At 38.8% G+C, this 21,568-nt stretch overlaps 1 protein-coding gene across 1 annotated transcript in view; it reads right to left on the bottom strand.

Annotated features, from left to right (window-relative positions):
* The window catches only part of Sorcs3 (sortilin related VPS10 domain containing receptor 3), a 584,659-nt gene that overhangs the window by 193,636 nt on the left and 369,455 nt on the right, over positions 1 to 21,568 (bottom strand). The window contains exon 5 of the mRNA XM_047552984.1: positions 12,013 to 12,086. Within this exon, the coding sequence (XP_047408940.1) occupies positions 12,013 to 12,086 (74 nt within the window). The remainder of the gene's footprint in view (positions 1 to 12,012; positions 12,087 to 21,568) is intronic.

Raw genomic sequence — 21,568 nt, 5'->3', positions numbered from 1 at the left:
TATGACTGCATGACTGATGTGATCCTACAATATGTATAATCAGAAAAGTGAGAAATTATACTCCATTCATGTATGATTTATCAAAACTCATAAATGCATTCTACTGTCATGTATAACTAATTAGAACAAATAAAAAAATTAATTTAAAAAATTTCAAAATGCTTAAAATTATATTATATTATTATAGGGAAATTTAGAAATTTACTTGACATTTCCCCAAGAGGTATTTTTGGAACAGTAAAATTATAGAGGATCATTTTGTTGTTATTTTTCTGCCTTTCCTTGAATGTCATCAACAAACTGTATCATGTCTACAACCAAGTTTAAAATGGCTAAAGTGCATTTGGTCTTTTAACAATTATTTCCGTAGTTCTGGGAGTTTCTCTTTTCCTAGATGATTTTGCCTTTTGTCATTTGTGCTCCAGGATTTTTCATTTTTTAAAAATTTGTTGTTTTTAGATATACATGACAGTGGAGTATGTTTTGACAATTTGTACGTAGGGAATTGTACATATATGGAGTATAACCCATTCCAATTAGGATCCCATTCTTGTGGGTGTACATATTGTGGAGTTACACTGGTCATGTATTCATATACAAACATTGGAAAGTGATGTCTGATTCATTCTATTGTCTTTCCTATTCCCATTCTCCCTCCCATTCATTTCCCTTTGCCTAATCCAATGAATTTCTCATCTTCTCCCCCTCCCCCTTATTGCATGTTAGCATTTGCAAATTTGTTTTTTTGGAATTGGCTTATTGCACTTAGCATTATAGTCTCCAGTTTCATTCACTTTGCAGCAAATCCCATAATTTCATCCTTCTTTATGGCTGAGTAATATTCCATTGTGTACATATACCACATTTCTTTATTCATCTGTTGAAGGACACCTAGGTTGGTTCCATAGCTTCTCTATTGTGAATGGAGTTGCTAAAACCATTGATAAGGCTTTGTCATTGTAGTATGCTGATTTTGATTCCTTTGGATATAAACCAAGGACTGAGATAACTAGGTCAAATCATGGTTTCATTCCAAGTTTTCCATTGTGGTTGTACTAAATTTCAGTCCCTCCAGCAGTGTTAGAGTGAACCTTTTTCCCTACATCCTTGCCAACATTTTTTGTAACTTGTATTTTTGGTAATTATCATTATAACTGGAGTGACATGGAATCTCAGTGTAGTTTTAATTTGCATTTCTTTAATTGCTAGAGATTTTGAACATTTTTGCATATAGTTTTTGATCATTTATATTTCTTCTTCTGTGATATGCCCATTTAGTTTGTTTGCTCAATTCATTAGATTATTTGTTTTTTTGGTGTTAAGTTTTTGAGTTCTTTGCATATCCTGGATATTAATGCTCTGTAAGGTGCAGGTGGCAAAGACTTTTCTCCCATTCTGTAGGCACTCTGTTCACGTTCTTGATTGTTTCCTTTGCTGTGAAGAAGCTTTTAGTTTGATAGGATCCCACTTATTGATTCTTGATTATACTTCTTGCACTTACGAGTCTTGCACATAAGGCGGTTCCTGAGCTGACATGATGGAGAGTTGGGCCTACTCTTTCTTCTAGTAGGCAAGGATCTCTGAGCTAATATATAGGTCCTTGATCCACTATGAGTTGAGGTTTGTACAGAGTGAGAGACAGGGGTCTAATTTCATTTTGTTAAACACGGATTTCCAGTTTTCTCAGCACTATTTGTTGAAAAGGCTATCTTTTCTCTAATGTGTGTTTATGGTGTCTTTGTCTAGTGAGATAACTGTATTTATGTGGGTATGTCTTTGTGTATTCTATCCTAGTCCATTGGTCTTCAAGTCTGTTTTGTGCCAATTCTATGCCATTTTTTTGTTGTTGTTGTTTACTATAGTTCTGTAGTATGATTTAGGGTCTGGTATTGTGATGCCCGCTGCATCACTGTTCTAAGGATCGTTTGGCCTATTCTGGGTCTCTTATTTTTCCAAATAAATTTCATGATTGCTTTTTCTATTTCTATGAAGAATGTCATTGCAATTTTAATATAAATTGCATTGTTATGGTTTGGAAGTGAGGTATCCTCCAAAAGCTTACCTGTGATCGATCAGCTGAAAGAGAAATCAGGAAAACTATCCCATTCACAATAACCTCAAAACCTTCACAAGAATGTTCAGAGGAGAAATGATTGGGTTATGAGAGACTTAACCTAATCAGTGAATTAATCCCTGATGGGCTTAACTGAGTGGTAACTGGAGGCAGGTAGAGTGTGGCTGGAGGGAGTGGTTCGTTGGGGGCATGGCTATTGGGTATGTATTTTTATCTGGAGAGTGGAGTGTCTCTCTCTCTCTCTCTCTCTCTCTCTCTCTCTCTCTCTCTCTCTCTCTCTCTCTCTCTCTCTCTCTCCTGCCAGATAATGCAAGCTGCTTCCCTCTGCCACACTCTTCTGCCATGATGTTCTGCCTCACCTCAAGCCCCAAGGAATGGAGCCAACCTTCTATGGACTAAGACCTCTGAAACCATGAGCCCTCAAATAAACCCTTCCTCCTCTACAATTGTGCTGGTCAGGTCATTTAGTCACTGCAGCAAAAAAGCTGACTAAAACATATATTAAATCTGTAGCCTGCTTTTGGTAGTATGGCCATTTGACAGTATTAATTCAGCCTATCCAAGAACATGGGAGATCTTTCCATCTTCTCAGTTCTTCTTCAATTGCTTTCTTTAGTGTTCTCTAGTTTTTATTGTAGAGGTCTTTTGTTCAATTGATTCCCAGTTTTTTTGAGGTCATTGTGAATGGGATAGTTTTCCTGATTTCTCTTTCAGCTGATCAATCATTGGTGTATAGGAACCCAGTTGATTTATGGATATTAATTTTATAGGTTGATACTTGACTGAATTATTTTATGAGTTCTAGAAGTTTTCTGGTGGAATTTTTCAGGTCTTCTAAATATAGAATCATGTCTTCAGCAAATAGGGATTGTTTGAACTCTTCTTCTCCTATTTGTATGCCTTTAATTTCTTTCTTTTGTCTGATTGCTCTGGCTAGGGTTTTAAAGACTATGTTGAATAGAAGTGTGAAAGAGGGCATCCCCATCTTGTTCCAGTTTTTAGAGGGGATGCTTCCAATTTTCCTCCCTTTAGAATGATGTTGGCCTTAGTTTAACATATATAGCTTTTACAATATTAAAGTATGTTCCTACAATCCCCAGTTTTTCTAGTGTTTTGAGTACAAATAAATACTGAATTTCTAAAATGTTTTTTCTGCACCTATTGATATAATCATGTGGTTCTTGTCTTTAAGTCTATTAATGTGATGAATCACGCTTATTGATTTCTGTATGTTGAAGCAAACTTGCATCCCTGGAATGAACCCCACTTGATCATAGTGCACTATCTTTTTAATGTGTCTTTGTATGTGATTTGGAAGTATTTTATTAAGAATATTTGCATCTGTGTTCATCAGGGATATTGGTCTGACATATTCTTTCCTTGATGTGTCTTTGTCTGACTTTGGTATCAGAATGATACTAGCTTCATAGAAAAGTTTGGAAGGGTTCCCTCCTTTCTTATGTCATGGAATAATTTGAAGAGTATTGGTGTAAGTTCTTCTTTGAAGGTCTGGTAGAACTCAGCTAAAAATCCATCTGGTTTGTTGTTGAATGTTTCATTCAACAATTTGCATTCCTTCCCAAGTTCCTTCCTATTTTACATCCTGTGCTGGACTGAATTGTGTCTCTCCAAAATAATGTTGGGTAATAATAACCACCCTCCAACATGATAGTATATGCAGATGGGGCTTCTGAGAGGTAGTTAGGTTTTAATGAGGGTAGGATCCTCAAGATGGGATCAGTGCCCTAACAGAAGGGACATCAGAAAGCTTGTACTCTCTCTTATGCCATCCTCATCAGAAATCAACCATGCTGGATACCTGATAGACTTCCAGCCTCCAGAACTGTGAGAAAGTAAGTTTCCACTGTTTAAGCCAAATAGTCTATGGTGTTTTATAAGAGCAGTCGGAACAGACTACAGCATAGCCCTAAACCATGCAGGAGCAGAACACTCTCAGATTTCCTTAGTAGGAAGAAGTGTGATCCCTCTTACCTGTACCCTGTTCTCCAACCTGCATTTTAAACAGTCTCCAAGTCTTCACTTTGTTACTTGCTCCTCGGGCTGCTTGGCTTAACATCTTCCTTTTCTTTCCTCTCTAAAACTACATAGTCCCTATTCATGAGACTGCAGAACAACCCATTGCTAGCAACATGTTCAGCCCTCCTCACTTTTTTGTGTAACATGCAAGCATTAAATAAGCAATCTGATTTCCAGGAAGCCTTCAGTGGTCAAAGGTACTCTACTCTATACAGGGGCTTTCTTGACCTCTGTCCTCATAGGACAGTAACAGGCTCAAATACCCCCACTGTAAGAATAATCGAATTTTCTTCCCTAGGAAAGTTTATTATCAGTGGAATCCCAGTGTCTCTGAGCAGAAAGAGTATTTCTCCTGTCCTCTGCATAATCGTATGATGTTCTGCCTCACCTCAAGCCCCAAGGAATGGAGCCAACCTTCTATGGACTAAGACCTCTGAAACCATGAGCCCTCAAATAAACCCTTCCTCCTCTACAATTGTGCTGGTCAGGTCATTTAGTCACTGCAGCAAAAAAGCTGACTAAAACATATATTAAATCTGTAGCCTGCTTTTGGTAGTATGGCCATTTGACAGTATTAATTCGGCCTATCCAAGAACATGGGAGATCTTTCCATCTTCTCAGTTCTTCTTCAATTTCTTTCTTTAGTGTTCTCTAGTTTTTATTGTAGAATCCCAGTGTCTCTGAGCAGAAAGAGTATTTCTCCTGTCCTCTGCGTAATCGTATGAGTGTAATAAGGATTTGGAAGTCAGGCATCTCTAACTCTGGATATGCTGGTCACAAAGACAGAGAAAGAGAAGGAAATGGTACTTCCATTTGCATATTAGTTTTGGCTACACTGGATTAGGTGAGTGGATGTGACTGTCTTTGAGTTCCATATTTAACCTTATCACTCTTTCCAAGGAAGGGTGAAATGTGAACTCAGATGCACTAATCATGGTCTTACAAATCGAGCACATCTTGATTTCATCCTAAGAGTTGAGCATGCTCTCTTGCTTGGTGCACTGGTTGACCACCTTGTGCATCTTCTGAACACAACATTTTGCCAGGTTCTTCCACAGCCAAGATTCACCAGCCATACAGCTTGGGTGGCCCCCATCAGCAGAGTAAAATCCAGTTTCTGTTTGCAGGCTGAGCTTTCACTTCTCCCCTCCTGACCTTGCATGTATTATTTTGAATGTAATGTATTTTTAAATTGCTGCACCATTTTAAATATGTAAGGAGAGCTGAATTAAATATTATTTGTGGCATAGCCTGGTTTGCAAAGGGCCTCTAAATCTGATCCCTCATATCAGGTCGATGCCTAAATCCCATTACTTGAGATTGCAAATGACTATGTTTGCAAAATTGTGGATGCACATTTGGAGACAGCATCAAAAATTCAGCGCATAATGTTAACTTTGTTTGAAAAGAACTTGATTTTTCCAGGAAGTAATCTCAAGTCATTCTGCCTGTTCCTTAACTCTGTCTCTGTTGTAGATAATGCATTAATAGTCAAAGGATGAGTCGGCAATTGGTTCTTCAGGAATTGTAATCTAGAGTCAAAGTGAGTTCCTGACTGAATCTAAAGAACCATTTTTGTTTTTGTTTTTGTTTTTGTTTTTGGTTTTGTTTTTAAGGAAAACACAGGAATAATTCCAGAATAATTGAGTTCCATGGAGTTCACATTCAGGTAAGAGGTGCAAGAGAATTCACTCCAGCCATATTATCTCAAGGTAATCACTACCTATTTTCTCTTCGGCCTTACACCTTCCACAGCCACAGATGTTACTGGCCAAGATGGGTGACAAGGACAGAAATATGTGAGATTCTTATGCCTTACGTGAAATTTGTACTTCTCTGAAAAGATATGTGTATACACAATCTACAATATTCTCAGAAAATGCAGTCCTAACCCAATGCTATCAATATGTAAAATAAAATAACACAGAACAGGGCAAAACAACCTCACTCAGGCTAAAGATAGGGCTCTCAGGTCTGTTAATCAACCAGCAAATCCCACAGAGTCTGAGGTTCAGGTGGCCAGAAATACCAGGGTATGGTGATATTTCTCTACAACAAGGGTAGACCCAAAAAGAGGTGAACTACGAACTGTGTTGATGGCAAAGAGGAGAAAGCGGAGGAAGTGGTTCCCACACAGAAGTAGTCGTGTATAGATGGGAGGTTGTGGAGGAGAGAAGTAGAGCCTTAAATTCTAAAACACATGGTCAAAAATAAAGATCTGAAGGAAGTGTATTGGTTTTCTATTTCTGTGTAACAAGTAACCACAAAACTTAGGAGCTAGAATCAATAAATAATCACCTCTCTGTCTCTGGGGGTAAGGATCTGGGACCACACAAAGGGTGCCTCTGCCACCAAAGCCTCTCTCATAAGGCTTTTCTCAAAGTGTCGCTCAGGACTGCAGCCACATACAAAGGCTTGACGGGGGAAGGCTCTGTTTCCAGACCCAGTTCACTCACATGATTGATGGTAGAAGTCAGTTCCTCACTGAAGCTCAGCTGCTGGACGGAGGTCCCTGTTCCTCATTAACTTTTGATTGGAGAGATCCCTCAGCTCCCTGGCATAGGGCCCTCTCCATAGCATAGCTCCTGACATGACTGCCTGCTCTGAGCAAGTCAGCAAGATGGTACACCCATGACGAAAATCACTGTCTTCTTGTAACTGAACCTCCAAAGTGAAATCTCATCACCTCCTTCACATTCTCTTCACTAGAAGCAAGCCACTAAATCCAGGCTGCTCTTGAGGGTGGGGTGGACTAGAGAATGTCATCAATTTCAGAAGGCAGAGATCATTGGAGGCACCTTGAGGCTTTTGACCATAAGAAGGGACAATATATTAACTATAAAAAGGCTGGTACTATCATATGCTGTAGATTGGAATATATACAAGAACACATGATTTCAGTAATGTTTTAAATGACAGGTTTTAAGATATTTGAAATGTACATCTTTTGATGCAACAATTTCTCTTCTAGTCATGATTAAACTAAAAATATTAAACCCTGTTACCAATTTCTCCTACCCCATATTTCAAGGAAAATGCACTTAAGGGATATTACATTGATTTTTGGGGGATGGATGAGTGTGATAGATGGGGAGTAAAGGAGAGATGGAAGATCATTCTATATTTAAAGTGCTATGGTACCTGAGGCGAAGGGTATAGGTATAATGGGAACCCTGGAAGGGAATGGACAGTGGACAATAAAACCCTGTGACAGAATTGTTTTAGAATCCATGAAAAGAGAAGGTGAGATGGTAACTCTCATGACATTAAGGACAGAGAAGAGACAGATATGGATGGAGGAGTATCAGGAAAAGTCATGAGTTGTGTGATAGCATGCTGTTTTTGCAACCCCCTGAAGAAAATATTCAATAAGAACTACATTGCTCTGAAACGCTCTCAGTGTTGAATTTAGACCATACCAATGGAATCTGACACTCCACTGATGCTAGGAAAAACACAATCAAGTTTTTATTTGAGCTACCTAGGACACTGGCCCACAAAAACAATCCTAGATAAGAAAGAACTATGCATAAAAATATCAACGAAACCATTACTTATGATAATGAAAACTGAAAATTTTCACTGTCCAATAAAAATAAGCCAGGGTAATAAAGGATGTATCTTTGCATCATGAAATGTTGCACGGATAATTAAAAGTGATGATTATAAAGATTTTATAATGACATAAAACCACTGTAATAGAAGATTAAGAGGGGAAAGGCAGATTGCACGAATTCACACATAATAGTAGTATGCACAGAAAAAGACTTGGAAAATAAAAACAAGGTAAGATAAGACTTCTGCTCTGTCCTTTTATTCCAGGTCACCCCTTGTTCCTTTAAAGTACTTTGTCCAGGACCTCCTGTCTACACATACCAAGTTGGACACACTTTACCTTTCCATTCTTACCACTGACTCTGTGGCCTTTCTGAAGGAGCAGATGAGAACCTGTTGGTACAACCACCATTAGAAATCTACAAAGTGCAGGCTGGACTTCAGAAAAGTACAATAGAGACCGAGACACCATTCTGAATGTCATTACACATCAGCCAGTCTGCAGTCAGCAACCCAGACTCAAAGCAGATCAAAGAGCAGTCTTCAAGAAACCCTTGTCCTATATCTTCTAACATGTCTGATCTAGAACTTCTACACCCATTGACATTTTAGAGGGTTTCTAACTCTCAAGTCTATCCATGTTGCAATCCGAATACCCCAGAAATTAGGTAAGAGGGAGAAAAATGGAAGTTCTTGATGGCTAGGGGATATTACTTTATCAAAACACTTTCTTGAAGTAATAATAAAAGGGATCCCCTCCCCTTCTAATGGAGAGAATAATTAAGGAAAGGGGACAGGAATAAAGAGGGGAACACCGGAGATATTCTTTCCCCATTTCATGATTCTATACTAGTGAATGCCATTAGAAATCAGAGGCCCTGGGAAGAAATTCCACTTTACAGGGAATTTAAGAAGATCTGTCCCTTCTCAGATCTTATTGAAAAGGATTCTCAAAGAGGGCAAACACCTGGGAAGAGTGCAGCTCCCTAGGGGCAAAGCCATGAGCCACAAGTATTCAGATTGGATGTGCAGAGAAAACAACTTTCCACTTGCAAGTGTGCCTGCCTGGTAAATGTCTTCCAAGACAAGGGTGGAAATATTCATTTGCAGTTCAGTAGGATTATAAAGAGAGGGGGAAAAGACAGAACACCCCTCCCCATGACTACCACTTTTCCAAGCAGAGTATAGGAAGAGTGAAGGGGAAATGTTAGGATATTTAATCCACTCATGTGCTCTTGCTACAAATTCTTATTTCTGAAGCAGTTGGGGAAATGAATGCAAGTACCTGCTGACCCAGGTATCAGGTGAGTGGAAGGGTCACACATAAACAAGGAGCTTTCAGGTCAGCTGTCCCTCTTTCTGAGACATAAGATTGATGATTGAGTCATTTCAGGGTGAAAGATTCCTAGGTGACCTCTGGATGGGGTTAGAAGAGTTGGAATTAAAAAAAAAATCTTTTCACTAGATGAAGTTTTTATTACTGATACTAATGTATTCCATACCCAACACCCTGCCTACCCCACAAGCACTCTGGGGCACTAACAAAAAATGACAAATTAATAATAATGATGATAACACCTCACAATTCCCAAAGTATTTCCACAAACATTCCAGCAATTACCACCACAGACAAGAGATTAGATAGGACACATGGATGTGGTCACTTCCTCCTCCTGCACACTCAGTAAAAATCACTTTTGGAGCACCGTGTTCTTCCCCATGAATCCCCTGTCTAAGTTGCTGCATAGACTGTGAGGTACAGAAGAAACCCGATATTCATGAAGGACCCATCCCTTAGATATTAGCAAATGCCCACAATCATAAATAGCAATGCATGGACAGTATGTCTTCTGAGTCATGTTTCTACTTTGTCCACAATACCACAAGTTAAAAGTCGTCTCTCCCTTAACTCCCATTTCAATGTTTGCTGTCCACTCAACTACATTCCCCCAGCAACCTCAACACCACCCCTTATTTTGCACCATGACTCTGAAAGAGTAGTTTGGAAACTTTTTGTGGTTTTGTTTTTACCACTTGATAAGAATTATAACTTAATGAACAGTAAGGAAGGATAATGTTAGGGCGAGGTGTGAATTCTTGACAATAAATTAGACCCATTCAGAAGTTATCAGTGTCCATAGTCACACGGTCCAACCAGGCATGGGATCACATCCATGCCCTAGCAAAAGAATCATTTATGAGATATGTTTTTAAGGATTGCTAATCAACATCATACTTAGAGTACTTCTAGTTCTTAAGTACAGAGTACTTAAAGACTTATAATTTATGGATCGTAAGACTGAAGTAGAGAAGTGCAATTGCCAAGTGTTTACTTGATCACATCTGGTCCTTTCAAAAACCTTACATAACGGAGGGAAAAGCATTGTTCCCATTACATGAATGAGGGAAACACAGGTTATATAAGTTTCACTGAAGTCAAACTTTGCTCTACCCGCAGAGAGATACACATTTTGTCTTTTTTTAAGGAGATAGGAAACACAAGTGCATACTATGTCTCTTCTGTATAAATGGTTTAGAACTTTAGACAACCTTGGATTCTGTCTTTGGAAAAAACCAGATTGCATAAAATAAGCTAAAAGAATAATCTCGGCAATTATACATCAGAAACAGAGAAGTGATAATTACAAAACAGGATGTTCAGCTACCCCTTAGCTAGCCGGCACAGGCACTAACTTTTATATTTCCCCATGGGGCATATATGAAAGAATCACAGAGTGGAGGAAAGATGAAATACAATTATCAGGACCCAGGGATTTATTCTTCCTTCTACACAAAGGAAGTGGGTTGTGGGGGGGAAGCAGCTGGAGCATTCTCATCTTGTTCTTTGCAAAAGATAGGAAAATGCAGCCCTTCATCCACTTAATTTAATTTCCTTCAGAAATGATGACAAGGCTCATGCAGTCTACTGTGCTTTCCTTCTCCATCAGCTTGACTCCCTAGTTGGCTGACTGCCTCCTCATCAGAAGAGTTTGTTCCAGAAACAGCAGAAGGCTTTCTCCTCTATTTGGAGGGACTTTTGAGCACACTGAGAATGGCACAGTGAGAAATTGGTCCACCTAAGCTGAGCAAAGACTATAGTTAGTTATCTGGAATACGAGAGAAACAAATATATTTCCTTTTTCTGCCTTAGTCTATTGAAAAATCTGGAGTTCCAAACACAGATCTAATAATAGCTATAATAAGAGTTATAGATGAGATAAGAGTTGGTCTACAGGGACAAAAATACTGGGGCTAGACCAGGTGTTGAGTGGAGAGCAACACTCCCAGTTCCTCCTTCCTTTCCAGTCACTCTGCACTGTGTACCACAAAACAGTTGATTTTTGCAGTATGCAAAGGCAATCATCATTTATAATCATGGACAGAGTTCTGTGGAGGCAGAGGGGACCAGGTGCAACCATTGCTTCCAAAGACTTGGGAGCAAATGTATATATGTAGAAGATACTTGTCACCATTTTCCCCTAACACACACACATAACAGTCCTATGTTGTATGAGGCATGAATAACTGTCACATGATATTTTTAAAGGGAATTGAAATAAACTGAAAAACTGTATGAAAAAATGCAGCATTAGGTGTTACTTTCCGATACTTTAAATTTTAGTTTGGGTTCTTAATTAAGCAAACAATAAGTGTAGTAGCTACTTTGGTCTGTGATTCTCCTATTCCTTTCTCTGTTCCTTTTTTTCTATCACCTCTGCTGAAATGAAAGCAAGATACAGGTGAGAAGTATGTTCACAGGAGGGCAAGGAAGTGCACGAGGCAAATTTATGGTGAACTCATTACAGCCAAGGTACAAACAGTAGGCACCTATGAATTAGTGCACCATTTTATGAAAACACTTTCTGATTAGGAGGAAGGGCTAATTTTCCACTTGAAATAAGGATGGACTCTTATAAAAATGTGCTTTCAAACTCTACACCACAGAGGCAGTTCTGAGGGATCGTCAGGTGCAACATGAGGGCAGGCTTGTATGCAGTGAATTCGGGAATCAGCGATGCCAGGTCTGGCGGGCTTCTTCCCTCTGCTCCTCCAGTGTCCTCCATGTCCTAATATGAATTGTGAGTCTCCAGGAATGTAGACTTGGAGAATCATGACCTCAATTTATTTGACCACAAGAACTCCAATGAAAGGAGAAGACTCAAACTTTCACATGGACAAGAATCATCAAGGGATCATATTCAATGCCAATTTCAGTTCCACAAATCTCAACAGAGCCTGTGATTCTACACTTCCAACTGGTTCCCAGGTGACACTGTTGCTGCTGATTCATGAACTCCTCTTTGAGTAACAAAGCACCAGAACACACGTGTGGGGAAGGGGCTTACCAATAAAACCTGTTGGGTGTGATGCGTTCATGCATGAGCTGCCACCGTCTTCCAAAGTCCATGGAGCTGTAGAGCTGCAAAACAATCAAGGAGAAGGTAAGTCTTGAGCATCATGACTTGAACATGAACACAGACATCCTCTCCGAACCACCCTAACACCGAAGTGCTAACACACCCAAGCAGGCATCCACTGCACCCAACTAAAAACCCATAATACGACCAACTAAAAACAGTCATGCTTGGCTGTCTTGGCAAAGCAGAGGCCAGATCAACTAGTGTTTCTGAGATGAGTATAAATCCACTTCCAATGGCCAGCACTGCCTGTTTTTGGGATAATTCCCTTAGTAAAATTATGTCTTCTTTTTCCTTTGAACTCCATGTAGTCTCTAGTTACACTTAAAACAATCCAGCTATGTTTACTTAAAAGCGATTTACTGAATAACTCCTACACATGAGATACTCTGAGGGACATGAAGATAAAGAAAGGTCAGATTCTATACTCCTAGGAAAAGCAGAACATATGTATAAAAATGTTCATTAGCTAATATCTGAGCCAATATGAGATGCAAAATGTTGTGCTCTTTCACTGTTTTCTCTTCCTGCTTTGATAGGGATGCTACAAAATGGAATGCCTCCATGCCACCAGAGATTCAGGCTCCTTCACACTCCCACAGCTTTGCAAGACAGAAAGGAAGGCCACCTTACGTTTTCATAAAGTTTACCCACCCATGCAGGCCAGCACTAATATGGCCTGCTTCACAAAAAGTGTTTTCTAACCACTTAAGCCCACTCATCTCTCTTCTTTCTCACCTTTTGTTTCTACTGAGCACTCAACATGAGGTGATATATGGGTATGTATGTCTTTCAGATTTGTCTGTTACTTAGTTGTGTCTATATTCCTTGAATACATATAAAGAGTTCATTTAATACTTGTTGCATAAATCAGCAATTAAAACAAATAGGTCATAATGGAGAGCAACTCATGGGATGAGAAAAAATTCCAGGTGATCCCTAGGACTTTGGGAACATAACAGATAACCTTCTGGATGACTGATGGAGTCTGATTCCATGTTCACTTATTTTAAGGAGGTAGACTCTCACCCTAGGACAAGAACTTGTGAGACTAATAAGGGTTTTCTTTCATTTATATAAGTGAACTGAAGTATAATATCTGAATCTGACTACAATGGAATAATAGTAATAATAATAATAGAAATAATAATTCTGACTTGTTGCTCATTCACGTATATACATTTGAGTCTTACAATAATTCAGAAAGGAAAGCAGGGTGGCCATTACTAACTTAGACACCTGCTCTTAAGCACCGTCTAATCTTCCTAGGCAGAGTTGATCAGTCCATTTGTGGGGCCACCACTATATTTACTGTCCACCTCAAGCTATTCCTGGTTGCCACACCTCTCATCCTGCTAAGCTATGAGTCATGGAGGGGCAGGGATCATCCCTAATTCACTTTTGTGTATAAGTGGTTGGCACATAACAGGTGAGCACACCAACTTCCTATTTCATGAAACTCAATTTTGGAGGAGTTAAGTTTTGACCAAAGGAACTAGGATTTAAGTTTTCTGATGCTTGGTTCAAGTCTCCATCTATGGAATGGGTGCTAGCATATCACGATAATTCTACCATGTATATGTTTCTTTTCTACAAATTTTTATAGGTTATGAAATAAATGAAACCAGAAATAAATGGTGCTCAAGTTTATAGAAAGAGGGCCAGATAAATTATAGTCCTGAAATAACATTCCCAGTAGCTCTCACTTTTATAAATAAAACTAATTTCTATGTGTATTCAACTCTGTACATGAGGAAAGCAGGCAAAACTAATCCCCATTTGCTTCTAAGTCCCTTTATTTCCCAACTTAGTAAATAAAGCAATAATGTCTTTAAACCCACTAAGTTACATACCACACATGACCACTTTTAATTATTTCTAATTGAAAAATAATAACTGTATACTATATATTTATGAAGTATAAGGTGATGTTTTTACATATGCTTACCTTGTTGAATGATTAGATCATGTTTGTTAATAAATCCATCATTTCACATACTTATCATTTTGTGTGTGCTGAAATATTTATCTACTCTTTAAGAAATTTTGAAATATACAATGAATTTATTATAGTTAACCATTCTGTGAAATAGATCACAGGGTTTATTCTTCCTGTATACCTAAAATATTGTACTGTATGATTAACATCTCCCCTTTCCCCATTCTTCCAACCCCAAACAATAGTAATCATCTACTCTTAACTTCTATGAGGTTCACTTTTTCTAGATTTCATATATAAGTGAGTCATATTTGCTTTGTCTTTCTGTGCTTCATATCCAGTTCTTTAGAAAGAGACAAGTGTAACCTTTCCCTGACCTTCAGATATATATACAGGTAAGCCACATCAACGGGAGGCAACATGGTAAAGGCTGAAATTCTGAAAGTTATCAACTGGAAAGACTGACAGGAATAAAAATAGAACAATGAGGTTTCTTGAGAAATGTCTTGGGCACGGCCCTTTAGAGATAGGTGGTGCGGATAGGAGAGAAGGTGTATGGAGAGTTACTGGGTAGAAAACACAGTAAGAACAAAGATGCCAATAGGGCCAATATCTTGAGTTTGGTTGATGGGAGACTCCTAGGAGGAAGTAGGGATAGAATGACTATTGCTGGCCAAAAGGAGGAAGAGACTGACCGCCTGCCCATCTCTTTCCATCTATTCACTTATCTATCTATTTGTGAATGTTTCTCTCTGTATATTTACACTGGCGAGGGGGAGGAAAGAGAGACTTTGCAAGGACCCTGTCATCCCACTAGGAAGAATACATTCATACATTTAATTGCAAGGACTGAGTTATTCACACAGAATGGTAAGAAATGGCTCCCTCTCCTTCCCATGGCAGGTGTCTGAGAGACAGATGCTCAGACACAAGGTATACGTTTCCCAATTTGATGTAGTAGAGACTTTGAAAATGTCTATAACCCAAAGATCATTCTGTCAACCCTGATTTCAAATCTAGCAAATGGAGTCCCCCAAATTCCTTCAAAAAAACCCAACATGATTACATCTCCTTCTGCTTCAAACAGGCCCAGACCATGAGGTTCACAAAACACTGTTGTAGTCTCTGTCCTCCAGGAACGCAATCAGTCCTTCCGCCATGAAGAGTACTTCCAGGGTCCACCCCTAGGAGAAGCATGGATCCTCTCATGGTATGCTCTTCCCAACACAGAAAGGATGGTGCTGATCTCCTCATCTAAGCCTGTTCCACCTCCTGCCTCCCTTGTCTTTGGTTTTGCTTTTTCAGCTCTTCAGTTTGACTGATGGGGAAAAAATTAAATTGAATTCTCTGCCTAGAGGCTGATTCAGATGAACAGAAAGAGCAAGCTGCAATTCATTAAGGGCCTTGGGTTAGCTACCTTGTCTCTCAATCTACAGCAAGTTGCTGAGTCTGAAATGTATTTTTATTCTACCACAAGTTAGATTTTGCGGTCTCTTAACTCATATATTTGTTCTTCCCCTTTATTTAAACATTCATTCACTCATTCATGCATTCATTCATTTACCAAAAGTCAAACAACCACCATGCTCTAGGCACTGAACTAAATGCTAGGGTTACAAAAGCTAAAAATGCCAGGTCAGTGGAAGATTCAAATGTATACATTTACCCAATAATGCATTTTGTTCCATGATATTAATATGATTTATGACTGTAATTGAAAAACTGTGGAAAATTAGTGCTTCCTTCTTCTGCTTATCTAGAATGTTTTAAATTATTATGTATATGTATTACTTTTGTAACTAAAATATTAAAATTTGAACATTCAGATGAAAATGAAACACAGTGAACATTCAATAGTAAGATTTAGAAGATTATTTAATAGTATGAAGATGCTCATGATATACTGTTCATTTAAATTACAAACATATCTATTGGCATCAATTTTACTTAGATATCATAAAACTTTCTTACAAAGAAGGAACTACGTCTAAATATTAGCAATTGTTATCTCTGAATCATAAGATTATAAGTAATTTATAAATTTTTAAAAGATTTCCATCATATTCAGATTTTTATAGGGAATATGTATTATAATTTGACAATAACGTAAACTTATATTTCACTGTACTTACATGCTTATTTTAGTAAGTTTCTGATTATAATGTATATGTTACTATATTTTCTCTCAAGCTGCCTCTTAAAAGGTGGAAAAGGGAAGGAACTTAGAAACACAATTGACAAAATTATGCCATGTTCATGCTTGACTGTATCCATTCCATTTTATGTATAATTTTAATGCACTAATTAAAAATTTAAAATATTTAAAGGCCAAGAATTAAAAGTTCAAACTTGTGATGAGGTAACTAGAATCAAACAAAGCAAAATGAGATTTTCCATGGAACAGTATTTCATAGAAACCACCATGTGTGAACACTGGTGAACCCTTCCTGGGACAGGTACTGGGGGGGTGCATGTGCTGTTTAGATAGCCCTTCATAGTTTCAACCCAATATATCTCATGCAACATTAAATTAAAATGTGCCTTCCAAACAATAAGCATCTTTAAAAGTGCCCCTTGTTTATACAAAGCTCTATATATGAGGCCACATTCTGCTTCATATCCCACCTCGTGATGCCCCCTCCCTGCAAAGACATCCCTGAACCTTACCAGAGAACAAACCAGATCGCAGCCCCATATCCTTAACAAGCTCATATGCAGCAGCAACACACACAAGGAGAATTCTAAATGAATCATCAGAACAGCTGGAAAATATGAAAGAACCTGCTCTTTTCCTTATTGATTTGGTTATTAGTTCCCTAATTACATCAGCCTGCCAGGGGAAAAGCCTTTGATAGCTGATGAACTAAAGAGGCAATTTAATCAATGGCATAGTCCACAGAAAGAACAACAGGTTGTACCCGGAAAGTTTAAGTACAAAAAAATAATATAAGGTCATTAGGAGCATCGGGTTCTGCTATGAAGTCAATGTGCATCCTCCCAACAAGCCATACTGAATTCCAAACTCCCTGTATCTTCAAATGTGACCTTATAGAGATAATTGAGAAATAGGGTCTTTGCAAATATAATCAGACTAAGATGAGGTCATTAGGATAGGCCTTATTCCATATGATTGCTGTCTTTATAAGGGGACAGGCAGCCACAGAAGAAAGACAAGGTGAAGACACACAGGAAGAAGGTTGTATGAAGACAGGATTAGAGATTCACCTGCATACCAAGGGATGTGTCAGACTGATGTCAACCCACCGGATGCTAGGGGGAGGCAAGGAAGGAATCCTCCCTGAGTTTCAGAGGAAGCCTGGCTCTCCCAGCATCTTGGTTTTAGCATTCCAGCCTCCAGAACTGTGAGACAATAACTTTCTGTTCATTAGCTGGTATGCGGCACTTTGTTACACCAGCCCCAGGAAACCACAGGCATACCATACCCACCACAGGGAGTAGGCAGCAGGAGCGAGCTGATGATGACAGATCTTGCTGCGTTCCTCTGTTGCTTCCCTGTCTCTACCTAGGTATCGAGTTGTAAGGCCAGAGGTCCCACTCAAATCCTGTATTTCTCTGTCCTATATACCCCACCCCCAAAGATACTGTCTAAGAAACAGAAATGCATAATAATCTTATAGAGATAACAAGACACAGTCAGAAGAGGCAACAGAATATACACTGGGCCGGTATCTTAACATTTTAGGGGATCTTTCAGTGCTCATTCATTTACCAAAAGTTAAGGTCCCTTGAGTCACACTATCTCCCTCTTAGAAAGGAAGGAGTGGGAACACATTTCTATAAAGGCTCTCCCCCGTAGGAAAGCTCAAACTTGGTGGCTAACTGCCCGAGTTTTTCTACAAAATCTATGGGTTCCCAGGTAGCATTCTGCTGAATTATGCACATGATGGTTGTTGCCTTCAAATAAAACCATGCTGGCTGGGGGTGGAGCTCAGGGGTAGAGCGCTTCCCTGGCACATGCAAGGCCCTAAGTTTCAACTCCAGTGCTGCAAATCAAAGAGGCCATCAAAACAAAGAGGCAGGGAGGAGCCCACATATTATGGCCGTGCTTGCAGGAGAGGGAAGAGAAACCGGGGTCACACTGCAGAAGAGTCCTTTTCAACACAAGCTGCCATTTCCTTCCTCAGGCATTTGCTAAAGAATCCCTTTCTTCACTACTGGGGAGGACAAATCCACCCACCACCACCCAAGGTTCTGAAGACACAGACAAGAGCTTCCTCCCTCGGCTTCCTTGAACCTTGGGGGATCCAAGACAGTTACACCATAAAGTCGTTGATTTTAAAGACACACTGTTCACCTAGCTCTGCCACTCTTTTTCAGACAGCAGCATTTTTTTTCTTTTTTCTTTTTCCATTCACTGTGTTTTTTTTTAATTGGTTTTCTTAGTTATACATGATAGTAGAATCCATTTTGACATAATTATAAAAGCATAGAATAGATCTGGTTCTAATTCAGTCCTTAGTACCTCTCCTTCCCCTCCCTTTCCCCACCGTCCACTCCCTTCTTATTGATCTTTCTGCCGTTTACCCGTAGTAATCCACTAAGTTTTAAGTTGACTTGTTACACAGCAAAAGCTAAACAATACAGGTGCTGCCATAAGCTATGCAGGAGAGTCCTGAGATTAACAAAAGAAGAAAGAAACAAAAGAAGGACCCATGATTTAGTTGGAAAGAAAGACCTGTGCACATAAAGACACACGCTGGATTAAAGCTAAGAGTCAAATGAGGGATAAGTATTCAAGCAAGTCCTCATGGAGGGGAAATTTTCTTGAAGATTTCTAGCATAGACTCTCTCTCTCCTCTCTCTCTAATGGCTTATATCATTCACTGTGATTTAACAAATACTGATCATGTGCCCATCAAGAACCAAGTGCTTTCATATATGTACATAGGAATAATATGTCAGATTTATTCCCCTGCCTTTCCTATTACTATCTAATCCCACCATCTGGTATACCCAACAAGCATGGGATCCTAATTAGAATAAGATATATTTTGTGCTTGTATAATTTAATCAAAATGGATTCTACTGTCATGTATAACCAAAAGAACCAATGAAAAAAGAGAGATTCTTCATGTCTACTGGTATGGTTATAAACATAATTTTACTTCTCAATTTTTAAGTAGTATAGGATATGTGGATGTTTTAAAGTTTTTCTCCACTGAAAATAATGATATCATGAATCTTTTAATGTCTAAATCTGTTTTCATTACAGGATATTTCTGTGAAGTGAATAAACTAAATGAATCTCAGTATATATATATATATATATATATATATATATATATATATATATATATATATATATAAGAACCAAGTGCTGGTCTATGGACTTAGGATCCATCAGTGAACAGAAACACAAAGTTTCTGCCTTTGAGAAGGTTACATTCTAGTGACGATCAAGAGTTCAAACTCTTGGCCCCCAAGACCATGGTATGAAAACCTGAGGAAAGTGTAAGAAGAGTAACATCATCTGTATTCTTTAGACAGAGGCTTGTTTTGCTGGCACTTAATACAGGGAGATAAATTCTAACTCAAGAGGAAGATTTCCCCCCATTTTTCTCAAAACACTTGATTCTCTAGGTGTCTTTTGTTTTCCTGTTGTTGACAGAGACAAAACTTCAAAAAAATGTTTTACTTTCCTCTCAGCTCCAAGGAAGCAGAGTGAAAATGTGACCTTGCTTGGCAGGTGGCATTTCACCACAGGGATGGGGAGGAGGAGGGGACCTGGAGAGCTCAAGCTCCACCTAAAAGGGGCCTCAGTTGTTCCAAAAATAGAGGAGAGCTGATCCAGTGTCATCAGGTTTCATGACTTTCCAAGGAAACCTGACAATTCAGATATTTCTGTGAAATCTCTGTATTTTTCATTTTGGTAACAAATTCAAAACATACTTCAGGTGAAATAAGGTATGTCCTGATGCAGATCACCAGATGCTCTATAAGAACCAGGACTCACGTCTTGCGCTTCAGTGTAGATGTACTCCTGCCTCAAGAAGAGAGTGGTTATTTGACATTGAAACAGCATTGCTAGATTTAGCAAATAAATACATAATTCCCAAGTAATTTGTACTTCAGGAAAAAAAAATTAAAAACTTTTTGTATGTCTCATGCAATATTAAGTATATACAAATACTATTTTTTATTTGAAATTCAAGTTTAACTGGGCATCCTGTATTTTATCTGGAAACCATACCTTGAAGTCACTTCCATTCCAATTCTAAAGACCCTGTATTATCAAATTCGACCCCTTATATTATGTTCTTTTGATCTCTGGCTTTAGACTTGTTCCTTGACCAAGTGAATAAAAGAATCTTGGAATTGTAAATTACTCCCTATAGTCAATGAACTGAAATAGCTTCATTCATTCTTTAATACAGTATTAAATGAACACCTAGCATGTGCTAGGCTCAGTGCTGTGTGTGATAATAAAGAAGTATAGCATGATCTTCCCTGATTGCCAGACACTCAAAACCTCCCTAGGAAGAGAGAGAGGTCAAGTGGTAAGCACAACACATGAGGTCTGCGCTGATGGAGGCTGAGTAGGAGGGCAGACAGTCCACAGGAAGGAGTGGCCAGTTCTGTGGCTTGGGAAGGATCCATGAGCTGAGTCGAATGGATGAGTAGGAGTTGGCCTGAAGAATAAGTTCCACCCCAAGTGTAGATAGCTAAGATGAAAAATTAGGGTCGTTAGGAAAGATGTTGGAAATACAGAAAACATTATCTCATCCCCCTACAAGAGAGCACTTCTCTTGGCCCCAGATCACTGCTGTTTGGTCTAACTGCCGCAAATGAAAAGAGGATAAAGCGGAGTTGGAAAGGAGGCCAAACAAGGAAAGCTCAAGGATTCAAGAGGAAGGGACAGAGACACCCCCACAAAAAGGTAGCTGTAAGGATAAAACAAAACCTTAAAGACAGGCTCTAAGAGTGAAGGTTGTAAAAGCAGAACAATATACACAGATACATATTTGTTTGTGAAATTTCAAAACACCTCCCCTTGAAACCTAAAAGAGAAAAGTTGCAACACCAAAAAATAAAAAGAAAAAACTTCACCCAAATCCTACTTTTAACAGTAAATTCATGAAAGTCATTATGAGGTTGGTGCAAAAATTGTGTATCTTATAAATGGTCTCCAAAAAAGAAAAATCAGAAAACAGTTTAAGATCCGCTGCCTCCCAAAGTTTTCCATCAAAGCATGTGCAATGGGCAAAGGGAATCAAACATCCCTCTAGGAATCTGGAGATTTGACCTTAAGAAGTTTGATATGAGGGCAGGTATTTTAATCTGTTTAATTCTCATCTTAAAATTCCATGAATATGTTGTAGTCTTCTCTAAAATAAATGATGCACTTCTTCCAAAACCTTTCAGTGAAGTGGACTCTCCAGAAAAATACTCTGCATCTATCATGCTCCAATTTCAACCCATACAAGTGCCTGTGGAAGCCCTAGTTTGAGGAAGAGGGGCAAAGAACATCTGGTATATAATTAGGGGCTAGATACAACTGTTGGGATCAACATTTAATTGTCTCAA

This window comes from Sciurus carolinensis, chromosome 5 (assembly GCF_902686445.1).
Source record: "Sciurus carolinensis chromosome 5, mSciCar1.2, whole genome shotgun sequence".
In the NCBI taxonomy this organism is placed as follows: Eukaryota; Metazoa; Chordata; class Mammalia; order Rodentia; family Sciuridae; genus Sciurus; species Sciurus carolinensis.
This window is presented reverse-complemented; position numbering and strand designations above follow the sequence as displayed.